Consider the following 23,063-nt stretch of genomic DNA (forward strand, 5'->3'; position numbering starts at 1 on the left):
CATAAAAGTCACTCGCCACTCCGTTGTGTGCGCTCTTGTGATTAGCGCTTCTGAAATTGTTTGAGCGCATTTGCAGTGTGTCCTGCCTTTGAGGAGCCCGAGTTTGAGAACAGGCTAAACTGGGTGAGGCTGGACACTCAGCTTTTTCTTCATTAAACGCGGCATTTTTCGGAGTGTACAACGGATTGTGGTATGAGATGGCCCGACCTGCACCTGATTGTGCCTCGTGGCTGGACACTGTAGGCGTCCACTGTTTTTCCCGACCAGCAGATGGACTATCTCTTCTAGGCGAGAAATTACAGGCCTTATTTATTTGTGAGATGCCTTGTAAGATTTTATTTACCACTTCAAGTGAGTCTCTCCTGTTATTAGTGAGTACAGGGGAGGCACACCCTTCGTTTGGTGCATTCAATAGATGTAGGTGTATGTCAGGGGGACGGAATACCTCGTCTTCCATTTCACTGTCCCTCTTAATAATTTCGAGCTCAAGGGCAGTTTGGGCACAGACGTCCGAGGCAATTTTGGGTGTCAAGCCGTGCGCAGGACACGTTCTTGACTCAGCAGTCTCTGTCCAATTTAGATCCAGTCCACCATTATTTTCGTGATTTCTCATGGTGTGAGCACGCCAAGCTAACACCATTAGCTTGGGCATCTTGGCTGTGGGTGAGTTTCTGACATGATGCGCTGTTTGAAGTAGTGAGTTTGATGAGCTCGGGCTCGTACAAGATATAGGCATAACGTCACATTCCATGTCACAAACATCAGACATGAGAGCGAGCGTACGGGCTTCCACTCCGTAGTAATGATACTTCCGCTCGGGCCTCTTCCCCCAAAAACATTAGAAAAATGTGTCTTAAAAAACAATGTAAAGCGCATGTTCCAAAATATTGGCTTGTCACATGTTTTATAGATACATCTGTGATGCAAACTCACAAGATGATTCAGTGTCACAGTATCAAAGTGCATTTAATCTGTGGCATGAAATGGACATCAAAGAGCTGTGCAGCCATTAGAAACACAATATGTTCCACGAGAGAATTAGGGACATTTTTTCCCATCAGTGTCTTGCTGATTTGTTAACAAAAAGCCACTGTATCTTTACTTTGAATAGGTATGAATAGTGATTGGAAAAACATATTTCTGTAAAGCTGAGATTCCCTGGGGGCAGCACAGAGGTTGGAAATGTGAATCTCTGTAGACCATAAATGATGCCAGGGACTTCAGAAGGTGCTGTCAAAATCAATCTCTTTGTTTTTTTCATTTTGTAGAGTATTGGGTTACCACATAGGCATTGCTCTGCCTATGTTGCAGCTACCCTCCTTAGAAGAGACTGGTGATCAGAATGAGAGTTTGGCCTTCCTCTCTTATGCTTAATGACCCAGACCTTTAACTAGACCTGCCAAAAAATACTTCACCAGTATGAGGTCACAAGAGTGCCAGCCCTCCTCTCCAGGAATAGCCAAGCCTTCAGTGTGGGTGCTGTTTCACTGCGTAGCTGAATTACTGCAACACTGGCTATGCTGGTCTTCTGGTCTTCTGACCAAACTTGACATTTTGTCTCTAATGAATCTGGGGATCTTACAATATTGTCCAAATGGAGACCAGTGATAACGGGCCGGCTTGAACTTCACATTGTAGTGTATTGTATTGTAGGGACGCCTATATAGCATGACATTCGCTGGAAGGCATCGTGACAATCCTCGCAGGGGGGTGAGGCAGCCAGAATTTAGAAAAGATGAGTCTTCAGTGCATTGCGGAAGGCAGGGTGGCTGATTGTGGCTCTGAGAGGGCACTGCAAGGTGTTTCAGAGACCAGCGGCCACCACTGAAAAGGAGGAGTCCGCAATATGACTGTATTTAACCACAGGGATGGGCACTAAGCAGGCATAGTTGGAGTGCACTACCCACTTATCTTTTAAGTATTAAACTCCTTGACTAAGCAGATGTGCTGGGCCACCAGGAGCCAGTGAAGACTCCTAAGGATGGGGGAGATGTGGGTCCAATGGGGGGGTTGAAGGAAGGCAGGCGTGCAGCAGAGTTCTGAAGGACCTTAAGACGCTGAAAGATGTAGGCACGTTGAGCAAGAAATAGGGAATTCCAGTAATCAATCGCATAGGTGACGAGGGCAGAGACTACAGGGGCATGGAGGTGAGTAGGGATAAAAGGAAGAACACGCAGCAGTGGGAAATTGTAAGGATCTTGAATTCAATGTGTGCTCTGATTGGGAGCCATTGGCTGTGTCTTCTTGCTTGTGAGATGTGGTCAGTGTGCTTAAGACCCCAGGCAGCTCTGAGGACAATGTTTTGCAGGAGTTGGACTTTGGAGAGGTTCTTAGCTGAGGTACCTATGAGTAGGGCATGGCAATAATCTAGTTTACTGCCTATGATGACTCTGGCGAGTGTTAGGCAGTTGTCTGGTGAGAGCGATTAATGAGCTTAGTAGTGTAAACAGTGTAGGAGGCAAAGGAATGAATATGTTTCTGCATGTTGAGTTCTGCGTTTAGGTAAACCCACAGGATTTTTACATGGCTCGAACTGGGATGTAGTTGCCGTCAATGGTGAAGGAGGCATATGCGGGGTCAAAGATTTTCATGTTTTGAAGGGAGCCAGCGATGAGTATCTCAGTGTTGTCGTCATTTAGGCAAAGGTGATGGTTAGCCATCCATTTTTGTATGATGCTATGAATGTGATTAATCATGGCAGTCTTGGGAGTAGTTGCCTGTGAGTTTATGGAGAATATGGGTGTCATCAGCAAAGTTGGTGTAAGGAGTGTTTAGGTTGTCAAGGTGATCGAATAATGGTTTTGTATAAATGTAAAGCGTAGTGGAGATGCACGAGCTTTGGGGAATACCATAAGGGACTCGGATGGGATCAGCGACCTCATCACTGATGAAGACTCTGGAGGAAGGGTCAGTTAGGAAGGATTTTATGCAGCTGGTTCCTTCTGGAGTGAAGTGAAATATCGTTCTATGGTGCTCGCCCAGGATATCGTGGTTAACAAAGTCGAATGCGGCCAAGAGGTCGGGGAGGAGGGCGAAGTTACCTGAGTCATGGATGTTGTTGAGATGAACTTTAAGTTGTACTGTACCATATTTTATATGGCTATACACAATATTGATTTGCCATGGGCTTTAGATTCCCAGAAGTGAATTGGGGAAGAGCAAAGTGCTAAGAATATTCAACCACCTTACTGTTAATACTGGTGACTGCTTATTGATTTACCCAGTATACTATTTTTAATGGTCGTATGTTAGCTCAACATAGAATAAATATACATTAATCCTAAAAAAAAGTCTGGGAGCATTATTCATGTTTTTCTATTAATGAGCAAAGGGCAGCACTATATTGGGAGTGTAAATGCTTATTGTTTTAGTGCTGAAACTAAGTGAGGGAGTTATTGATGACATCTAATGTTAATCATTTACACAAGAGTAGCAATAATTGGTTCCTAGATGTTATCAGGGTATCGGTATTACTGTCCAATAGTAAACCTGTCAAGTGCTCAGTGGAGGTATTTATTCTTTTTCTAAGTTCAAAGATCCAACATCCTGCAGAGCCTTGTGTTTATTCTTTGCCACACAACGTATCACAGCCCCTTGCAAGCTATTTGTCCATCCTAGGGATGAATGTTAAGCTATGTGAAGGATGATATGATGAACATTATGACACCAGGGGACCTAGGTTAGTACCCTGACTTCCTTACTTGACCTAATCAGGTGTGCTTTGGATGATTTATGTATCCCTCTGTGCCACTTCCATTCCCTTTTACATGAAAATGTGTTGCTCTTATTTTTTGTCCATATGGAAAGTCTATTTACGTTGGGATCTCTGGTGATCAGTAAACAGATTATGAGCAGAGCCTGGAAATTTACAATCTTGCCATGGATTGGCATGAATGATTTTGATAGCAAAGGTGATTTTTACTAAATGTTTCCCTTTTATTCATCATTTCAGAGAAGGATAAATCGGCTGAGGACAAGCAGAAGGAGGATGAACTACTGCAGCAGATACACAAGCTGGTGGAGACCCGAGACTTTCTGGTGGATGATGTGGAGTTTGAAAGACTGAGGTATCGACCGCATGGTTTTCAAAAAAGTCTGCAGCCATATCACAGAGGGAGGGGTTTCTTAACAAGGCCCCTCAGGATGTCATTCCGATAATACACATGGCTTGTTTAGGAGACGTCACATGCCATGTAACAACAAAAAGATGACATCACATGACCTTTGACCACGATGACACCAACAGAAGTAACGCCTATGACATTTTGCCCACATAAAATCAAAGGGAATTACATCACTGGAATAAAACAGGCAATAAGTATAAACTTACTAAAATGACAATGTAGACATAAGGTTGTTAGTTACTTATAATATTATAAACTAAGATGCTGACATGATAATACGGGGATAAAGCTTTTACATGCCAAGGCACACCGAACAAAGCCATCATAGGCCAGAGGCATGTCCTACTATGGCCGCATAGTCACATAAGGCAAGTTACTGTCATTTTATGCAAATTAAAGGCTAACATGACTGGTATAGTCATTATATATATATATATATATATATGGTGCAACCTCACATACCCAGGGCATCCAATCATTTGAATTGTTTACTTTCTGTCCATTGGGCCGCAACCTCCAACTCATGGGTGGCAATCAAATCATGTGCACTATTATAAGGGGAGCAGTGACTCTAAAATGCACGGAGGGCATGCACCATCTAAATCTCGTGTCAGGGGTCTAGATAAAGCATCAAGGAAAGGGCGTTTATTCAGTGGAAGATGGACAAGCTACAGCGGTCCCAGAGCTTGATATAAAAGGAAAAACCAGGATGGCGACATGGACCTTGTGTGCATCATCCGTCGTAGAAGTAGCGAATGGAAAAGCCAATGTGTGTTCAATTGGAAGCATGTTGAACATTCCTTATTGCAGTAGCTGTAATTGTACCCATTTACTTGCATATAGTTTTGCAGAACACTCTCCTCATTCCTATAGCCCCCTGTAGTTTTAATGGGGTCCCTCCACTGGGAAGACCCCTCCCATTCCTGCACAGAGGCCCAGATATGAGCATACACCTCCCTTCCACATTACGTACACTTTGTGACTCCTCTTGCGTTCATTTTTATAGACATGTTATTTTCCTTAACAACCTTAGAGATTTTGTCTTTGTTCTAAAGTATCCCATTTTTAGAATTAATTGTATGTTTTTTTTTAAAACACATGGTCAGCCTCATCAAGTTTTGTAATCATTTAGCAATATTTTTCCAATGTGTGTGCTTTATATCATAGGAGTTTGCCATTAGAACACACAATTTTACTTGTATACCATATTTTATTTATTATTTTATTGAGCATTTGTAAGGCGCTCTATACGGCAGAATTGTGTTTCAAAGGGCCACAAGGCTGAATGGGAAGGGAACAGGGGAAATAAAAACAATGGCAATACAGTAATGTACAATCGTGGTTCTACTAGGCCTTGCGGCATTCAGCCGTGCAAGTGCATTGATGGGAATGCGCAGGGGAAGGGGATGCGATGGGGAACAGAGGAGTGGACAAGTGCTGGAGGAGCGTCCGGGAGGGAAGTGCTGGTACAGGTGATTCTCAAAAGTGGGATGTGGCGCCACCAAGAGGGACCTGCAGGGCAGTGCAGTGGGGGAAGGAGTGCTGGTATTGACTGAAAGGGAGGGCCTGGGATCTTTAAGATTCATGAGGATCAGGACACCTGTCACAGCGGCAGTGGGGCGATTAGCAGGGAAGGGAAAAGAAGTAGAGAAGAGCAGAGATTTAAGCAGTTTGCGGAACTTAAGGAGGTCTGGCTCAAGTCTGAGAGGGGTAGGGAGGCTGTTCCAAAGGGAGGCACTCTCTGCTTGGAGGAGCGTGTGACAGCCAGAGAGTTGGAATTAGAGGAGTGTGGGGCTCTAGCAGGGGAGTATTTAGGGAGGGAAAGTTTGAGATGGCGTGGTCCCAGGCCCCAGAAGATCTTGTGGATGATTCACAGGGTCTTGAATTTCATCCTTGCAGCCACCGGGAGCCACTGGAGGGATTTTAGGGCATGAGAGATACGGTTCCTAGGCTTAAGGCCAAGGATAAGTCTTGCAGCCCTTTTCTCAATTACCTGGAGGAGGCGAAGGAAGGAAAGAGGGAGATTGAGAAAGAGGATGTTGCAGTAGTCCAACCTGCAAAGGACCAGAGCTCTGGAGATATTGAGCTTCTGAGAGAAGGTGAGAAAGGTAGAATCTCTCAGAGGAGGTGGAGCTGGAAGTGGGACTTCTTGGTAAGGTCCATAATGTGAGGGGTTAAGGATAGAGCGGAGTCGAAGATGACCCAGAGGTTTTTGGCCTCACAAGAAGGTGGGGGTAGAGGGCCCAAAGAGGGTGGCCAAGGGGTAGGAGGAAAAGAGGGCACAGGTGTTCCGATGAAAAGGATCTCGGTTTTACTGGCATGGAGAGAGAGATGATTCGCTGCACACCATGCCTGAATGGCGGACAGACAGTCGGGATGAGAGAGGAGGAAGAGGGGGAAGTAGAGGGAAGTTTGAAGGAAAGCTGTGTCACCCGCATAACAGTGGAAATGAGGAGAGAAGGAGGAGATCAGGTGAGTAAGAGGGGTGGGATAGAAATTGAAGAGCTATGGCAACAGGATAGAGCCCTAGGAGACGCCACAGGTAGAAAGGGTGGTAGTGGAGGAGAGAGGGCCCAGTTGTAGCTGGGAAGGGCGGTTAGTGAGGAGTGAGGTCATTCAATCCAGTGCCCGGTCAGTGATGCCGAGGGGGTCACATAGTTGTTTTATGAGGATGCAATGGTTGACCATGTCAAAGGCAGAGGAGCGATCAAGGAGAATGCGAACAGCAGGAGAGTTGGAATCGAGATTTGCAAGCATTGTTTCACGGGTGTTCAGGACTGCAGTTTCTGTGCCTCTGGATGCCCGGAATCCAGATTGATGGTCGAGATCAGTATGGATGGTCAGTTCGGGGGAGGGGGGAGAGTTTGCCCAGGAAGGGGTTAGTAGAGATAGAGCAATAGTTAGCTGGGCAGGAGGGGTCGGCAGATGGCTTTTTTAAGAGAGGGTGCATAAGGGAGTGCTTTAGGGATAGAGGGAAAGAGCCAGTGGCAAAGGAATCGTTACAGAAGTCAGCAAGAGCCAGGGCGAGAGAGGAAATGTTGTCCTTGAAGGTTCTGGAGGAACAGGGGAACACCTGTTTGGAGGAGGCCTTCATAGAGCGGACCACTTTAGAGACCTCATCCGGTGCTATGGGCAGCAGGGTGGAGAGTGAGGGTGGTGTAATGAGGGGGGCCAAGGGAGGCAGGGGAACAGGCATGCGAGAGGATGTGGGGGTGGAAGAGAGTGAGGACAGGATGTCCTGAGTTTTTGATGTGAAGTGGGAGGCCAAGGCAGTGCAGAGAGCCTGGGAAGGAGGGAGAGAGGTGGCGACTGCAAGTGAATTGGTGAGTCCCTTGCAGATTTTGAAAAGTTCTGCCGTGTTGTAAGTGGCTCCACAGAGGCGGCTTGGATGTGGGCATGCTTCTTGGGGTGGATAGAGAAGCAATATTGCCTTTGGAGCAGGTGGCAGGCCAGTTTGTCAGACGATAAGCCCATGGTCTGCCACTTCCGTTCAGCAATTCTGCACTTGTATTTCAGAGATGCTAGATCAGAGTAATCCCAGCTATTGTTCTTGGTGGCAGGTTTTAGGTGGGTCCTCATGGCAGGGGCAAGGATGACATGGGTGTTACAGATGACAAGGTGCAGGTTGGCAAGGACAGAGTCAGAGGGAGAGTCAGGTGCGGGTGAAGCAGGGGGGATGAAGATGGAGGCAAAAGCAGCAACTGACACTCAGTTCATCGTTCGAATGCTGACGAAAGAGGCTGGCAGTGCACGGGGTGGCTAGGATAGAGAGTCAAGGAGCCCCAGGTGGGAGGAAAGGAGAGAATGGTCAGACCAGGAGAGGGGGCGGTGACCAGATTAGAGATAGGGCTGTCACCGGAGATTAGGGCATCAAGGGTGTGACAGCAGAGTGAGTTGGGGCAGAAGGAAGAATATTGAGAGAGAGGGAGTCACAGAGGACCCGGAACTGAGAGATGGAAGATTCAAGAGAGTCGACGTGGATGTTGAAGTCACCAAGGAGGAGGAGAGTTTGGAAGAAGAGGTTGAAAGGGATGAGGCAAGATCAGCCCATTCAGAGAGAAAGAAGGAGATAGGGCCAGGGGTTGGAGATAGTGGTAAGGGTGAGGGAGAGAGAGTAGGTGAAACCCCAAGCCAACGGACAAGCATTCAAAAGAGGAATAGGATTCTGTAGGGATGATGGAAGCATGGACCCACTCAGGGAAGATCAGGGGCACTCCACCCCCAGGTCTCTTGGATCTGGGTTTGGAGATGATTTTCTAGCCCTTATGAAGGAGAGCGTCAAGAGCAGTGACAGTGTTGTGCTTTTAAGACTTTTTCTTTGATGTGACACTGTGCATAGTGCAAGGAATTGCACACAAAAGAAATTGTTTCCCAAATAAAGATGACCGCAAAGGGAGAAGTAAAAGAGGGCAGTATACAGAGCCCTTTTTCACTTTCAGTTGCAGCCATTCTGCAAATAAAGACGACAGTGGATGGTGGCTTTGGTTACAAAGGCAAGTGGAGAAAAAGATAGCAAAATGTGGGGGAAGGACGGGTAGGCAGGATTATGAACAGCAGGAGAATAAGTGCTCATACAGGTGGAGGGGGAGAGCATGCAATTGGAACTATTGAAAACAGCACATATTCTGTCACTTCTGATTGGTCTAGCACTCACCCCGAGGTGCCAATGTCTGAAAAATTGAAAGAAAAGACTATTAATCCTGGAAGTTCCCCAAGCCGCCTTTTATCAACACAGAGGCAGCAAGGTCACAGGATGGCTGCCCGATACCCATCACAATGAACCGTGGATAGTAGGGACATGACATAGAACCAAATAATTAACTCTGGCATAGGCCAAGCATTTACAACAATACGAACATGCCACAACTGCAACAGTCCACAAGTTGTCTGATGAACAGTTTGTTATGGTTAGCCGAGCACAGCAGTGCACAGGCTGTAATACTGAGGTTTTCCAACACACATGAAGAGGATCAGAAACTACAAGGATCCAAAAGTGAACTTGACTCATATCCCTTGTCTTCAATTTCAATAAAAGACCTAAGGTTCCAACAAGAATCTAGAAATAATCCATCTAGGAACATGCGTCCTTCAGAATGGAATGAACCATTTCCCCATGTGCCATAATAACCTCCAGAGACCTCAAAGTGAAAGGGTAAGCTTATTGGATTAGTTCTATGAAAAAATCACTCATTGTCCTGATGAAGGCCCCAAAATCCTAAAATAGGTGATCGTCTGGATGTACGGATCACTGTGAAAAGGGCTGACACACGTTATGTCGACAACATTTCATAGATAACATCCCTAAACCAGAAATAGAGTCATTCTGTGTATCACCTGCTAGGTATTGCTTTGGAGGAATCGCTGGTGTACAACGAACCTCACACATTAAATAAACGGGCACACCAGATGATACACTACAAAATAATTGTTCCCAAAGGCATTCCTATTCAGAGCTACCATGTACAAACAATTAACAATTTAATTATGTTCATTAGATGATAAAACAGTTCTTTATTGGGATTCTAGTACTATTCATGCCACTCATACAGGGGGTATTTATCCAAAACCTAGACCATTGCAATACTTGCGTACACTCTTGTATAGTTACTTGTCACTCTAACTCCATCAATGATGTTCTAATACCATGGGCAATTAAGTTTACAGTCAACTCTGAAGCTAATGAAAGGCGGGGCTAAACCTTCACTGATCAATACTGGTGCAGGATTTGACACAGGTATGTATTAGACATGGGAATAATGCAATAAGTAGTATAAGTGCCCCAAATTCACTTCCACATTTCCAGGCTTATCTTGTACACACCTCAAGAAGATAGTAGTGGTATCTTTTGTGTGACCTATGCCTTGGCTGGTACTTCTGCAAGTAACAGCGCTGTTTTGTCCCACTGCTCAAGGTGCACATACAGCATATCACTTGGAACCGTAACTTTCCTGAGGTTGTGGCCTTATGTCCAGTGTTTTCTCTTCTTTCATGTTCAAGGGACACACATGTAGCAAAAACATGCATAGATCCTTCTGTCACTTCTCATTCCACTCTTCATACTCTCAACAGCTATATATATGCAAAAGGACACTCTTCTCATTCTCTGTCTGTTAGTGTTTTCGCTATCTCAAACGTCCTGGATTTCTGATCAGTAGCTTTGTGGCGCATTGACTGAAATGATACATCCGGCAGTGCCGAAGAACAGGTACTCTGCTTGTGCAACACACACATGCTGGAATATATTATTTAAAGCACAAACCTAGGTCGAGAGCAGCTGAGCGCTGTACAAAGTGTGCATAGCCGGCATTTGGGCTGGCATATTTTAACATTAGCGCAGTACTGTGAGTTGAGGTCTGTGTGTCGGTATGTGTGTCCATTGGAATTAGTGCTTGGTCAGGTGTTGGTGCAATGAGAGGTTCGCAAAATTAGAGAATTGTGGGGGCATTCCGAGGCAACAACGGGATCGGTTCCAGAGGGTGGGTACATGACAAGAGAAGGATTTGTGGGTCCTCTATTTTCAGATGTGTTGTGATTTAAGCCAGTTAGTGGATTTGCTGTGTGGGGAGTGTGTACCACCAGATATGTGGAGCTTAGGCACCAGGTATGCTGGTGTGCTACTCGTGACTGATTTGTATATGATACATGCAGTCTTGAACAGTATCCTGAAACATAACTAACAGCGGGTCCTACCACTAATACATTTTAATTTAACATACCGTACATAGTGTATGTAATATTAATCAGAGGAGTTGGCTGAAGTAAATCTGCCTGTGATGCCCTACCAGAGTCTAATACTAAGTTCATATAGTTGAAGGAAAATTAAGTACACTACACCTTAAACTTGTCAGTACCGCCTTCTTAAATTGGCTGTATCATTGACTTTATTTTTGTTTACAAAGAGTAAAACATTATGGTGCTAAGTCTACCATTCACATCAGTTTAACATAAGCTTTACTCAACATATTAGTATACAAAAAAAGAATAAATCTGCAACAATTATGGACGGTGCATTGTGAGTACCACAGATTGCCTCAAAAGCAGTGCTTATGTGCATTGTAGTGAAAACACAAAACAGTGCAAAACACATCTTTGACAAAATAGTCAACAGAAAAAAAGAACATAATCTATTAATGCAACATAATCAATATGTCTGTATACGTTTTCTCATTGGAGACCTAACAAAGGTCTGGCTGCAGGCTAAAAAAAGGTGACCAATCCTGGGTCTACGTCGGGGTGGAGTTCCCTTAGATGTATGGTGTACTCTACAGCTAAACTGGTGCTGGGTTCATTGATGGTTCGGCTACAGTTCAGGGTGCCTTCTTCTGGGCCATGGATTGTGTCTCTCTTGTGCGGGTACCTTGGGGGGAGAAGTAGAACGAAGAGTGGGTTCTGTAGAATGCAGGGGTCTGTAAATGCGCCACTGAAGTTGTAGGAAGGGATATCATCAGTGGAAGTGATGAGCATATGGGACCGTCAGTGGCACGATTGTTGTCCCTGTTGCAGGGTGGATGCTTAGGTAGCACAGCAAACAGTGCGTGCAAAGTCTCTGTGTAGGTAAAGCCTGGGGACTCTCAGGGGGAGGGCGTGTCTCGGTCCATTGGGTTCTCTTCTGTGAAAGCCGGTTTGGAATCATGAGTGCTGGCAGTATCCTGGCCTGCCGAGGAAGTCACTGTAGTTCGTATTGGAAGGAGTGATTTGGTCAAATTCCTGTGCACCCGTAATAAGATGTGCTGCAGCGTGCTAGCCTGCTTTTAGGGGAGCTAAGTGAGCAGCTGAGAGCCCTGTCAGGAGACAATTTCCCCCATTAACGGACTAAACCACAAGGGCCTGCACTACAGTCCGGAAGACCTGCGGCTGGATGAACGGTTTGATTGTCCGAAGGGTGGAAGGGTGGTCAATGGTGAATCCTAAGGATTTTGCTGAGTCAGAGAGCTGTGGATCAAATCCTTCTAGGCGCATATCTTTGAGCCGTTGTTGGACAAGTTGTTTTTTAGTGGGCGGACCGATGAGGTCTTGGATGGGTTTAGTTTCAGATAGGCCATCGACATCCAGGACTGGATGATGGCTAGGTAATGGCATAGGTGAATGATGTTCTCCAGGTTATTTACTCACATGTGAAACTTAGTATCATTCACGTATTGGTGGATGGCTATATTGGGATCTTTGAGGAGGGTGCCCAGAGGCTTTGTGTAAAGGTTAAAAAGGATTGATGAGAGACTGGAGTCTTGGAGTCATTTATAACTCAATGAGTTTATCTGGAAAGCCTGGTGTCTGCCTAAGAGGTAGGATGTAAACCAATTCAGGACAGAGCCCGAGAATCTCATCCTATCAGCAAGGAGGGAGGGAAGGGTGCAGTGGTTGACGGTGTTAAATGCAGCAGAGAGGTCAAGGAGGAGGCATGAGTGACCCGTATTCCTGATTTGGAGGGTATCATCCACCACCTGGATGGTGGCTGTCCCGATGCTACACTTGTTGCGGAACCCTGACTGATAGTCTTTTAGGAGGTGGAGTTGTTCGATTCTGGTAGTAGTTGTGTAGCAAATACTTTTTCCAAGATTTTGCCTATAAACAAGAGGTTAGTAGTAGGCCAGGTCGTCTGGATCTAGGGCTGTTTTTTTCAAAAGAGGTTGTATGAGACCAGTCTTGAGAGTATCCAGGAATTACCCTTCTGTGAGGGAGGCATTAATGATGCTGAGGAGCTTGTTGAGCGCTGGGCTTGCCAGTTGTTTAATGATGGAGGCTGGGATTATATCATCAGAGTAAGAAGTTGGTTTGAGCGTGGCAATCACTTTTTGGGAGATCCAGGGGAGAGAGAGAGAGAGAGAGAAGAGAATTTGGTTCAGAGGGGCAGTGTGCATGCCGGGGTGCAGGGAGAACTAATGATATGAGAGGTTGATTTGATGGTCTCTTGGATTTTGTCTACTTTTTTGATAAATGTGTTGATTCTGTTGTATTTATTCTTGGCCTGAGTAATCAGAATCCTATGGTTCACACAGAGAGATTTGTGATTGGTGAGGTCTCCCGGGTAATGTTTTTTGTGCACGGTTTCTCTTGGGCTCTGATTGATTGTTTGTTGGAGGCTAGCTTGGGATGTGTCAATGCATGGATTGTTTGGTATTAGCCTGGCTGGTTTTTAGAGGGGCATGAGTGTCCACTACTTTCATATTTATTCATTTATAGTAGACTTGTTGAATAATTCTAGGAGGCCCGAGGCATTCCCTGTGGTGGGGAAGTCTGCAAAGTTTATTCTAGCTCATTGACCATGAAGGTTTAGAATGAGTGGCATTGAGTGAAGGGGCGTTTAGCCTGACCTTTATGGGCCGTAGTCGAGTGGGTGACCGATAACAGCATTGCAGCCTTGTCAGACCAGTCAGTGGAATAGGGTCTGCACAAGTGATGTGGGGGGATGATCTGAACACTAGGTCTAGGGTGTTACCTTTGCTGTGCGTTGGGGAGAGCAGAATTTGCTTAAGGTCAGTGGAACCAGTCAGTTTGAAAAAGCATGCTTCAAGTGTGATTGTTAGCCTGTGACTCTAGGATGTTAAAATCTCCAAGAAATACATTATTAGAATGTGATAATTTGGAAGCAGAGTGTTAGTTGGAGATGTTGGCAATGAAAGAGTCACTCCTGTGAGGTGGTCTGCAGATGAGGTGGAAAGTGATAGATCCCTTGTGCGATAAAGGGAGCGGCAGGCGAGTAATTCAAACAAGCTTGTGATGGGAGAGGGGATGATGGAATGTGGCCAATCGCTCATGTGGATGATCGCCACTTCTCCTGCCCTTCCTGGCCAGTCGGCCTGTTGGGTGCAGTAGCCTTGGGGTAGGAGGACGTCAAAAACATGTGGGGAGGATGGGGTAAACCATGTGTCAGTGATGAATAGGGCATCAAGTCTATTGTATGAGATTAGGTCAGTGATTTTTGCAATGTGAGCGACTTTTGTGCAAGCATTAAACAACATGAAAGGGCGTGTGAGTGTGGTCCGTAGGTATTGAATGGGAGCAAGGGTGATATTGATGAGGTTTGCTAGGGTAGCTTGCTGGGGCTGCCTAGGATGCTTGGCCATTCAAACCTTACTGGCATAGGGGATGGTCTGTAAAGGTAGGAGACGCATGGTTATGTCTTTTGTCGAGTAGCAGTAGTATAGACTAGTTTGTAGGGTGAAATGCAGGATAGCTGGTCTGACCCTTGGCCCTTTCAGGCCCGAACAGGCACAAACAGGTGAGGTTCATGTGTTCGTCCATCCTTTGCTGGAGACGCCATTGAGGAAGACTCCTAAAGAGGACTAGTTAGATAGGTGGCCGAGTGACACTAGTGGTGGGTGGAGCAACTGAGTGGCAGGGCCTGGTGGCGTGACCTGCAGCCTACGCCATGCTCTCTGCCTGGAGCTGGCCTACAGTAAGTACTTATGTAGATGCCAGGAAGCGTCAAAAACTGGTGGTGGGTGGAGCAACTGAGTGGCAGGTCCTGGTCACATGACCAGCAGCCTATTCAATGCTGAATGCCTGGAGCTGGCCTACAGTCCTTATATAGATGCCAGGAAGGCTCAATGCTGTCAGCTTGGAGCTGGCCTACAATCCTTATGTAGATGCCAGGAAGGCACGAAACCTGGTGGTGGGTGGAGCAACTGAGTGGCATATCCTGATTCCATGACCAGCAGCCTACTCAATGCTATCTGCCTTGAGCTGGCCAAGGGTCCTTAAGTAGAGGCTTGGAAGGCGCGTAAACTGGTGGTGGGCGGAGTGGCAGGGCCTGGTCACGTGACCAGCAGCGTACTCAATGCTGTCTGCCTGGAGTTGGCCTAGAGACCTTATGTAGATGCCAGGAAGGGGTGTAAACTGATGGTGGGCGTCACAACTGAGTGGCAGGGCCTGGCCACGCTACCATCAGCCGACTCAATGCTGTCTGCCTGGAGCTGGGCTAGAGACCTTATGTAGATACTAGTAAAGCGCGTAAACTGATGGTGAGAGGACCAACTGACTGGCAGGGCCTGGTCACGTGACCAGCAGCCTGCTCAATGCTGTCTGCCTGGAGATGGCCTACAGTCCTTATATAGATGCCAGGAAGGCGGGTAAACCGGTGCTGGTCAGACCAACTGAGTGGCAGGGCCTCGTCACGTGACCTGCAGCCTACTCCATGCTGTCTGCCTTGAGCTGGCCTACAGTCGTATGTAGATTACAGGAAGGGACAAAAACTGGTGGTGGGTGGGCCACCTGAGTGGCAGAGTCTGGTCACGTGACCAGCAGCCTGCTCAATGCTGTCTGCCTTGAGATGGCCTACAGGCATTATGTAGATGCCAGAAAGGCTCAATGCTGTCTGCTTGGAGCTGGCCTACAGTCCTTATATAGATGCCATGAAGGCACGTAAACTGGTGGTGGGAGGAACAGTTAAGTGGCAGGGCATGATCATGTGACCAGCAGCCTACTCAATGCTGTTTGCTTTGAGATGGCCTACAGGCATTATGTAGATGCCAGAAAGGCTCAATGCTGTCTGCTTGGAGCTGGCCTACAGTACTTATGTAGATGCCAGGAAGGGTTGAAAACGGGTGGTGGGTGGAGCAACTGAGTGGTAGGTCCTGGTCACATGACCAGCAGCCTACTCAATGTTGGATAGCTGGAGCTGGCATACAGTCCTTATGTAGATGCCAGGAAGGCTCAATGCTGTCTGCTTGGACCTCACCTACAATCCTTGTGTAGTTGCCAGGAAAGCACAAAAACTGGTGGTGGGTGGATCAACTGAATGGCATAGCCTGATCCGTAGCCAGCAGCCTACTCAATGCTATCTGCCTTGAGCTGTTCAAGCGTCCTTAAGTAGAGGCTTGGAAGTTGTGTAAGCTGGTGGTGGGTGGTGAAACTGAGTGGCAGGGCCTGGTCACGTGACCAGCAGCCTACTCAATGCTGTCTGCCTGGAGTTGGCCTACAGTCCTTATGTAGATTCCAGGAAGGTGTGTAAACTGATGGTGGGCGTCACAACTGAGTGGCAGGGCTTGGTCATGCTACCAGCAGCCTACTCAATGCTCTCTGCCTGGAACTGGCCTACAGTCCTTATTTAGATGCCAGTAAGGCGGGTAAACTGGTGGTGGGCGGACCAACTGAGTGGCAGTGCCTGGTCATGTGACCAGCAGCCTACTCCATGTTGTCTGCCTGGAGCTGGCCTACAGTCCTTATGTAGATGCCAAGAAGGTGCGAAATCTGGTGGTGGGTGGAGCAACTGAGTGGCAGGTCCTGGTCAGGTGCCCAGCAGCTTACTCAATGCTGTCTGCTTGGAGATGGCCTACAGTCGTTACGTAGATGCCAGGAAGGCTCAATGCTGTCTGCTTGGAGCTGGCCTACAGTCCTTATGTAGATGCCAGAAGGCACCAACACTGGTGGTGGGTGGAGCAACTGAGCAGCATAGCCGGGTCCCGTGACCAGCAGCCTACTCAATGCTGTCTGCCTGGAGCTGGCCAAGGGTCCTTAAGTAGAGGCTTGGAGTTCACGAAAACTGATGGTGGGCGGAACAACTGAGTGTCAGGGCCTGGTCACGTGACCAGCAGCCTACTCAATGCTGTCTGCCTGGAGTTAGCCTAGGGTCCTTATGTAGATGCCAGGAAGGCACATAAAATGGTGGTGGGCAGCACAACTGAGTGGCTGGACCAGGCCCTGCTACCTACAGCCTACTCAATGCTGTCTGCCTGGAGCTGGCCTACAGTCCTTATGTAGATGCCAGGAAGGCGGGTAAACTGGTGGTGGGCGGACCAACTGAGTGTCAGAACCTGGTAATGTGACCAGCAGCCTACTCCATGTTGTCTGCCTGGAGCTGGCCTACAGTCCTTGTGTAGATGCTTGGAAGGCAAGAAAACTGGTGGTGGGTGGAGCAACTGAGTAGCATAGCCTGGTCCCGTGACCATCAGCCTACTCAATGCTGTCTGCCTGGAGCTGGCCAAGGGTCCTTAAGTAGAGGCTTGGAGTTCAAGAAAACTGATGGTGGGCGGAACAACTGAGTGGAACGGCCTGGTCACGTGACCAGAAGCCTACTCAATGCTGTCTACCTGGAGCGGGCCTACAGTTCTTATTTAGATGCCAGGAAGGCACAAAAACTGATGGTCGGTGGAGCAACTGCGTGGCAGGTCCTGGTCACGTGACCAGCAGCCTATTCAATGCTTTCTGCATGGAGATGGCCTACAGTCCTTAAAAAGAGGCTTGAGAGGTGCGAAAACCGGTGGTGAGTGGAGCAACTGAGTGGCATACCCTGGTCCATGACTAGCACCCTAGTCAATGCTGTCTTCCTCAAGTTGGCCTAGATTCCTTAAGTAGATGCTTGGAAGGCATGAAAACTGGTGGTGGGCGGACCAATTGAGTGGCACAGACTGGTCACATGAACAGCAGCCTGCTCAATGCTGTCTGCCTGGAGCTGGCCTACAGTCCTTATGTAGATGCCAGGAAGGCTGAAAACTGGTGTTGGCCAGAGCAGCTGAGTGGCAGGTCCTGCTCACATGACCAGCAGCCTACTCATTGCAGTCTGCTTGGAGCTGCCTGAGGATCCTTAAGTAGAGGCTTGGAAAGCGCAAAAACTGGTGGTGGGTGGAGCAACTGAGTGGCAGGTGCTGGTCAAGTGACCAACAGCCTACTCAATGCTCTCTCCTCTTTAATTTAGTCTGCTCAAGCATTTCCTCAGATTATGCCAACCCAATTAGGTTATGGTGGTGGGTGGGAATATTCTTATCAAAGGAGATTTGCACAGTACCCTTCTCCTTCCAAGTCTTTGTTGGTTAGGCACCAGTAATAGCACTATCTCTTTGAAAAATCTACAATTGGCTCCAGTGACATTCCTTTTCAGGAACAAATGTATAGGGTATACTCATTTATGTGACTGATGCCAGGTGCATACACCTTCATACTACACACATTTCATCAACATCATCAGCAGCACTTGGAGGATTCAGTGCACAACAAGAAGTTATGTAATTCTTTAAGTCCATCACACCCCACAATTAGGTTATACTTCTGTATCGTTCATAACGCTGCCTGCAAGTAAGTACTCTGTGCTTATGGATTCATCTTGGAATTGACCCTCTACATTTTCTACACCCCAGATCCACAATCCACAAGGGAAGTTTCAACATGAACCAGAAAACGCATCACTGTGCATTTAACCTGCTTTATCTTTGCTTGAATCCTGGTTTTTTACACCAACTTCCAGACACGCGTTGGCACTTTGAAACCACTACAGTGGTAATTTGTTGCAGTATGAAAGCTTTGTAGCATAGCAATCACACCCGACAACTGACACACCAAAATCATTACGTCACCACTGCAGCATGGGATCACGTGTAAAAAAAGTAACGCATTCTCTTCTTTGTACCAATCAGATAACAAGGCTCAAAACATATTTGTTACAGAAAGTCCGAGATAGGAAACGGGATCGTGTTATGGTGATATACAGCTATCTGGACACTCAATTTATAAAACATCTTTTGCATTTTTCACCAAAAGGGATATGTGCCAGAAATAGCTCTGACCTTTTGCCAAAAGTTCCCCAAAGACTGACTGACACCTTTGCTTGTACCAACAGGGAAAAGGAAGAAGACAAGGAAATGGCCGAGTTCCTGAACACCAAACTCTCCAAGAGCTGCTTGAAAGAAAAGTCCAGTGAGTGCATTTTGGGGATTCTTATGTTCGTTACGTAGTGAATATTTATAGGCTCCACCTCCTCCTTGCTTTGGAGGGTTCTGCCCAGGACCACCCCCCACTCTGCCAACTTACAAAATCACAATTTCTTAGTACATAAAAGGAGTTGTGTGGTTCTGTTGTCAGGGCTGAGCACATAGTAGCAGGATTTCTGTGTTGATATCCCTGATCAGATTCTTTACACCGTGTCAGCATGTGCCACTTTTTTCTTGCTCTGAAATTAAGAGTCTATGAAGAATTATGCTTGAAGTGGCATTCACCCAGTCATATATTTCCTCATTCAGCATGTATTACACAGTGCATGCCTCTTGGGTAAGAGTGACTTCCATTGGGCCTTGGGGGGAAAATCGCTGTTCAGATGTGGTCGGCGACTTCTGACTACTAACACCATATTCCGTTCATTAGGCCACGCAGGAGAATATCCATTTAATGGCTGTGTCTTCTACATCCTTTTAATAGAGAAGAACAAATAGAAGAAAAAAAGGCATTTCAAATTATATAATGTAAAGTGTTCAACAAATATTCTAAATTAATTACAGCTCCAAGTCCCCAATCACCAGGTTGTGAAGTGTATTGCTCTGGAGTAACACATATTTTCAAACACACACATTTAGTTTGTCTAATGCAAGGCTCCGTTGTTGGCCTACAGAGCCGAGGGAGACTGCATTCCTAACTTCGAAACCTACTCCTGATGAGTGGGACTTGGTTTTTCTGTAGAACTTATAATGCCAGAAGAATTGTCAATTTTTCAAGGGTGAGTGAGAAGCACCCCTCAATCAAGATGGTTGCTATTCTCCCATCTTTCACTGGGGTTAGGAATAAGAATAGAGTTATAGGGAGAAATGAAATAGGAGAGAAAAGGGAGTTATGGTTGTGATAGAGTTGCTGTTAGAGATGGCGTTGCTTAGGTGGCTGCGACCAGTATTAGGCGATGGGAGGCACATTCTCTTGGACCCAATACAGGAATTGGAGGAGGGAGTTTTCCATCCACCACGCACCTTCCAAGAGTCTACCTCCACTTTCAGTTCTCTGTCCTTGATATGAGTGTGTATATTGCCACCACGTTTCAATCTCAGGAAACAGAGAGAATTCAGAGTCCAGTCCTCATTCTTTATGTCCATAAACAGTTAATAACTAGGGAGGCTGTCTTCCCACGTGAAGCTCCAAAGGTGTGGAATGTTAAATGGGGCATTATGATGCTGTTCCCCTATGAATTCCTTTTTTCGGGGCCTATTCATTTCCATTTGGATTTCCCAGCCTGATGATATGTTCACTTGGTTTTACTGTATTCTGTACAGTCCGGTTCCCCCCCTAAGTGGAGCACAGTAAAACCTTCATGGCCAAAGTTCAAAGTACTTTATTCAGGATGAACATGTTGAAGAGTTCTCCAAAGGCACCCAACTAAATGTGTAGTTCTCCTCTTAGATCCAGTGCCCATTTGAGAGCTCCACTCAAGCCTACACATGCCAAGCCCCATGAGAAGATATCCGGCCACATCCATCTCCTTGATGGGTTCTTCGTCCATAGCTACCAACATAATGAGGGTTTCACCCACACTCAACCTCAAAGGGAAGTACTGCACAAGTAAAGAACATGAAGACTGTTCCACTTATCTCCACCCCAAAAAGGAGTCCTATCACCTTATGAGTAACAGGATTCTGAGCTAGGTAGCTCTGTCACCCTTTCCTCTTTGATAAGGATGTGGCAAAGGCTGTGCTGTGTGTTAACCAAAAATACCAATGTGGTAACATGGACAGTGCAACAACATTAGAACTGCAGACAAGAACAATTCCATAGGATATTACTGCACATAAAAATTAATTAGTATTACTGCTCTCGCATCTGGTTGGCCAATCAATTGTAACACTCCTGAAATAATGTGTATTCCCTCAACGATTTCATTGATTTTATTTCCTCCTTTTCTAGTTGTATGGTGCACAAGTAAATGTATCCATGAAGCAGTGGTAAATTATCCAGTTATTTATAAAGAGTTTGCAAAATACCGCTCAAGACTTATGAAGTAACATTACGTGAATTCATCCCAGCACCTTTGTACTTCATTAACCTCCTCATTCAACAGTTTATCCAAAACAAATTCAATTCTATGCAATATGTCACAATCCATCATGAAGAGGCGTCATTTGGTAAAACAATGAAAAAGATCCCGCAATGAGATGCTTTTACTTTGCCCTTCTAGTATTTGGACTACTGCCACCAAGGACATTCATTATTCCTGAGGTGAGACTTCATAAAATGGAGGTCCCTTCCTTGACAGCCATGTGATGTCTTGAGTGGAGTGACTAGGGCAGAAGTGTGTTTCCTTTATACCTCTGTACACACTGAAAGTAGTGAGACTCACAAAAAGTGATCTTCCCTCAATGCACCTGTGATCACTTGAGCAGTGCCCCCATAGATGGGGAATGTGTTCGGAATACCCGCGTGACTTTGGAGAATCGCAAATCTGGAATGTATTCATTCCCTTCAGTTTGTATGTGTTTATCTATGTATGTATGTGTACGTGCTGGATTTTACATAGCACAAACCTACCTGGGAAGGAACAGATCGCCAAACTAGGGAAGCTACTGAATTAGGGCACATTATGAGGGCTGATGCCTCTCTAAGCACAGTGAGAGGGAGACCACGTCTGGTTTTACTCACTGTTACACGTGTATGGGGTTGCTGGTGGTACTCTCGTTCAGGTTGGAATTGCCATTGCATTTCGGTGCTGGAGTGCCCCTGGGCAGGACAAAGACTGATATGCAAATGGATATTTCCCATCTGTGAAAGGCACAGTGAGTAAAAGCAGTGGCTGCGAACTCTCAAGTGGTTAATAACCACTGAGCATGTTATCAAGTCTGTTCTTTCGAGAGAGGGGCGCCTGCTACCTTTGCAAAACTATTTTTCAAGGAACCTGGGATTGGTAACCCTAGGTCTCCTGGGGGCAACCAGACGTGGTCTCCCTCTCACTGTGCTTAGAGAGGCATCAGCTTCACCTCACTGATGATCCCCAACAAGGGTGAAACACGTGTATGGGGTTGCTGGTGGTACTCTCGTTCAGGTTGGAATTGCCATTGCATTTTGGTGCTGGACTGCCCCTGGGCAGGACAAAGACTGATATGCAAATGGATATTTCCCATCTGTGAAAGGCACAGTGAGTAAAAGCAGTGGCTGCGAACTCTCAAGTGGTTAATAACCACTGTACAGGTTATCAAGTCTGTTCTTTCGAGAGAGGGGCGCCCGCTACCTTTGCAAAACTATTACTCCTAACGTTGGTCCTTTTCTTTTATACCCTTTACCTTTGTAGTTCTCTCTGTAGTGGAACGCGCCCAAGTTCCTACAATGTTGTGACACCTCTGCGTGAACCAATTCAGAGAGAAACTCTGCTAGTTAACCTTCACTTTGTCAGCTGTATATAAAAATCTAAATGAATAGGAGAGAGAAAGTATGATAACAAAGAACTACATTTTACTGAATCAATATAAAAAACAACTGATGAATAGCAAACCAGCTCGAGACTTTCTAAATGAAAAGTGTGAAAGACATCCACCTCCAAACTATCACGCACAAAAAGCTAAACAGAGTGGCTAATATATGACACAAGCAGCACACCTTCTCCTAAACAGCTTTATTTGATTTGCAGCGCAGATAAAGGCTGGTTCATTCTGCAAACATTCCTTAGATGTAGCCTCCCTTCTCCGTTAGACATTCTCCCAAACATACAGATTTGAAATCACATTGGTATGTTAGTATGGTGGCAGGTGGACCTGGGAATCAAACATCGCTCCTGGTGGCTGTTGGTGTCAAGCTCATGGGGCTGTCCTGCGCGGCCCATGCAATCTAAATAGCTCACAGCAATTTCAATGTGTGGTTTGACTGTCATGTTCTGGTCCGCACGGATCGGGTCTACAGGCAGCAGGGCACTTCTGGGGTGATGGTCAGCTGGGCGGTTCTGGTCAATTGGACTGCACCGCAGATTGGATTGGATTGTCCCTTCAGGTCACTGGACACTGTAGATTAGCGGGATGGCGAGTTTCAGCAGGCAAGCATGAATGCTAGCAAGCCAAACTGGATCAGAATAATTTCTCTGAAGGTTTTGGGATGGTTTCAGGATTTGGGCCTAGCTGAAAAGAGTTCAGCAAATGCTGAGGCCTTGGTTTTACAATGTAGTCTGGAACAGGACAAGATGAAGAATTCTGGAACAGGGCGTCACGTGGAAATCAGGATGTAGACAGGAATGTGTCTGTGTCTGTGTGTGGTGAAGTTCCCTTATTT

The 23,063-nt window shown here is 46.3% G+C and overlaps 1 protein-coding gene across 1 annotated transcript in view; it reads left to right on the forward strand.

Annotated features, from left to right (window-relative positions):
• Positions 1 to 23,063, forward strand: part of LOC138582885 (bMERB domain-containing protein 1-like) — a 544,844-nt gene that overhangs the window by 493,807 nt on the left and 27,974 nt on the right. The window contains exons 4-5 of the mRNA XM_069654591.1: positions 3,953 to 4,067; positions 18,676 to 18,752. Of these exons, the coding sequence (XP_069510692.1) occupies positions 3,953 to 4,067; positions 18,676 to 18,752 (192 nt within the window). The remainder of the gene's footprint in view (positions 1 to 3,952; positions 4,068 to 18,675; positions 18,753 to 23,063) is intronic.

The sequence above is a fragment of the Ambystoma mexicanum genome, chromosome 3q (genome assembly GCF_040938575.1).
Source record: "Ambystoma mexicanum isolate Mex_15411 chromosome 3q, UKY_AmexF1_1, whole genome shotgun sequence".
In the NCBI taxonomy this organism is placed as follows: domain Eukaryota; kingdom Metazoa; phylum Chordata; class Amphibia; order Caudata; family Ambystomatidae; genus Ambystoma; species Ambystoma mexicanum.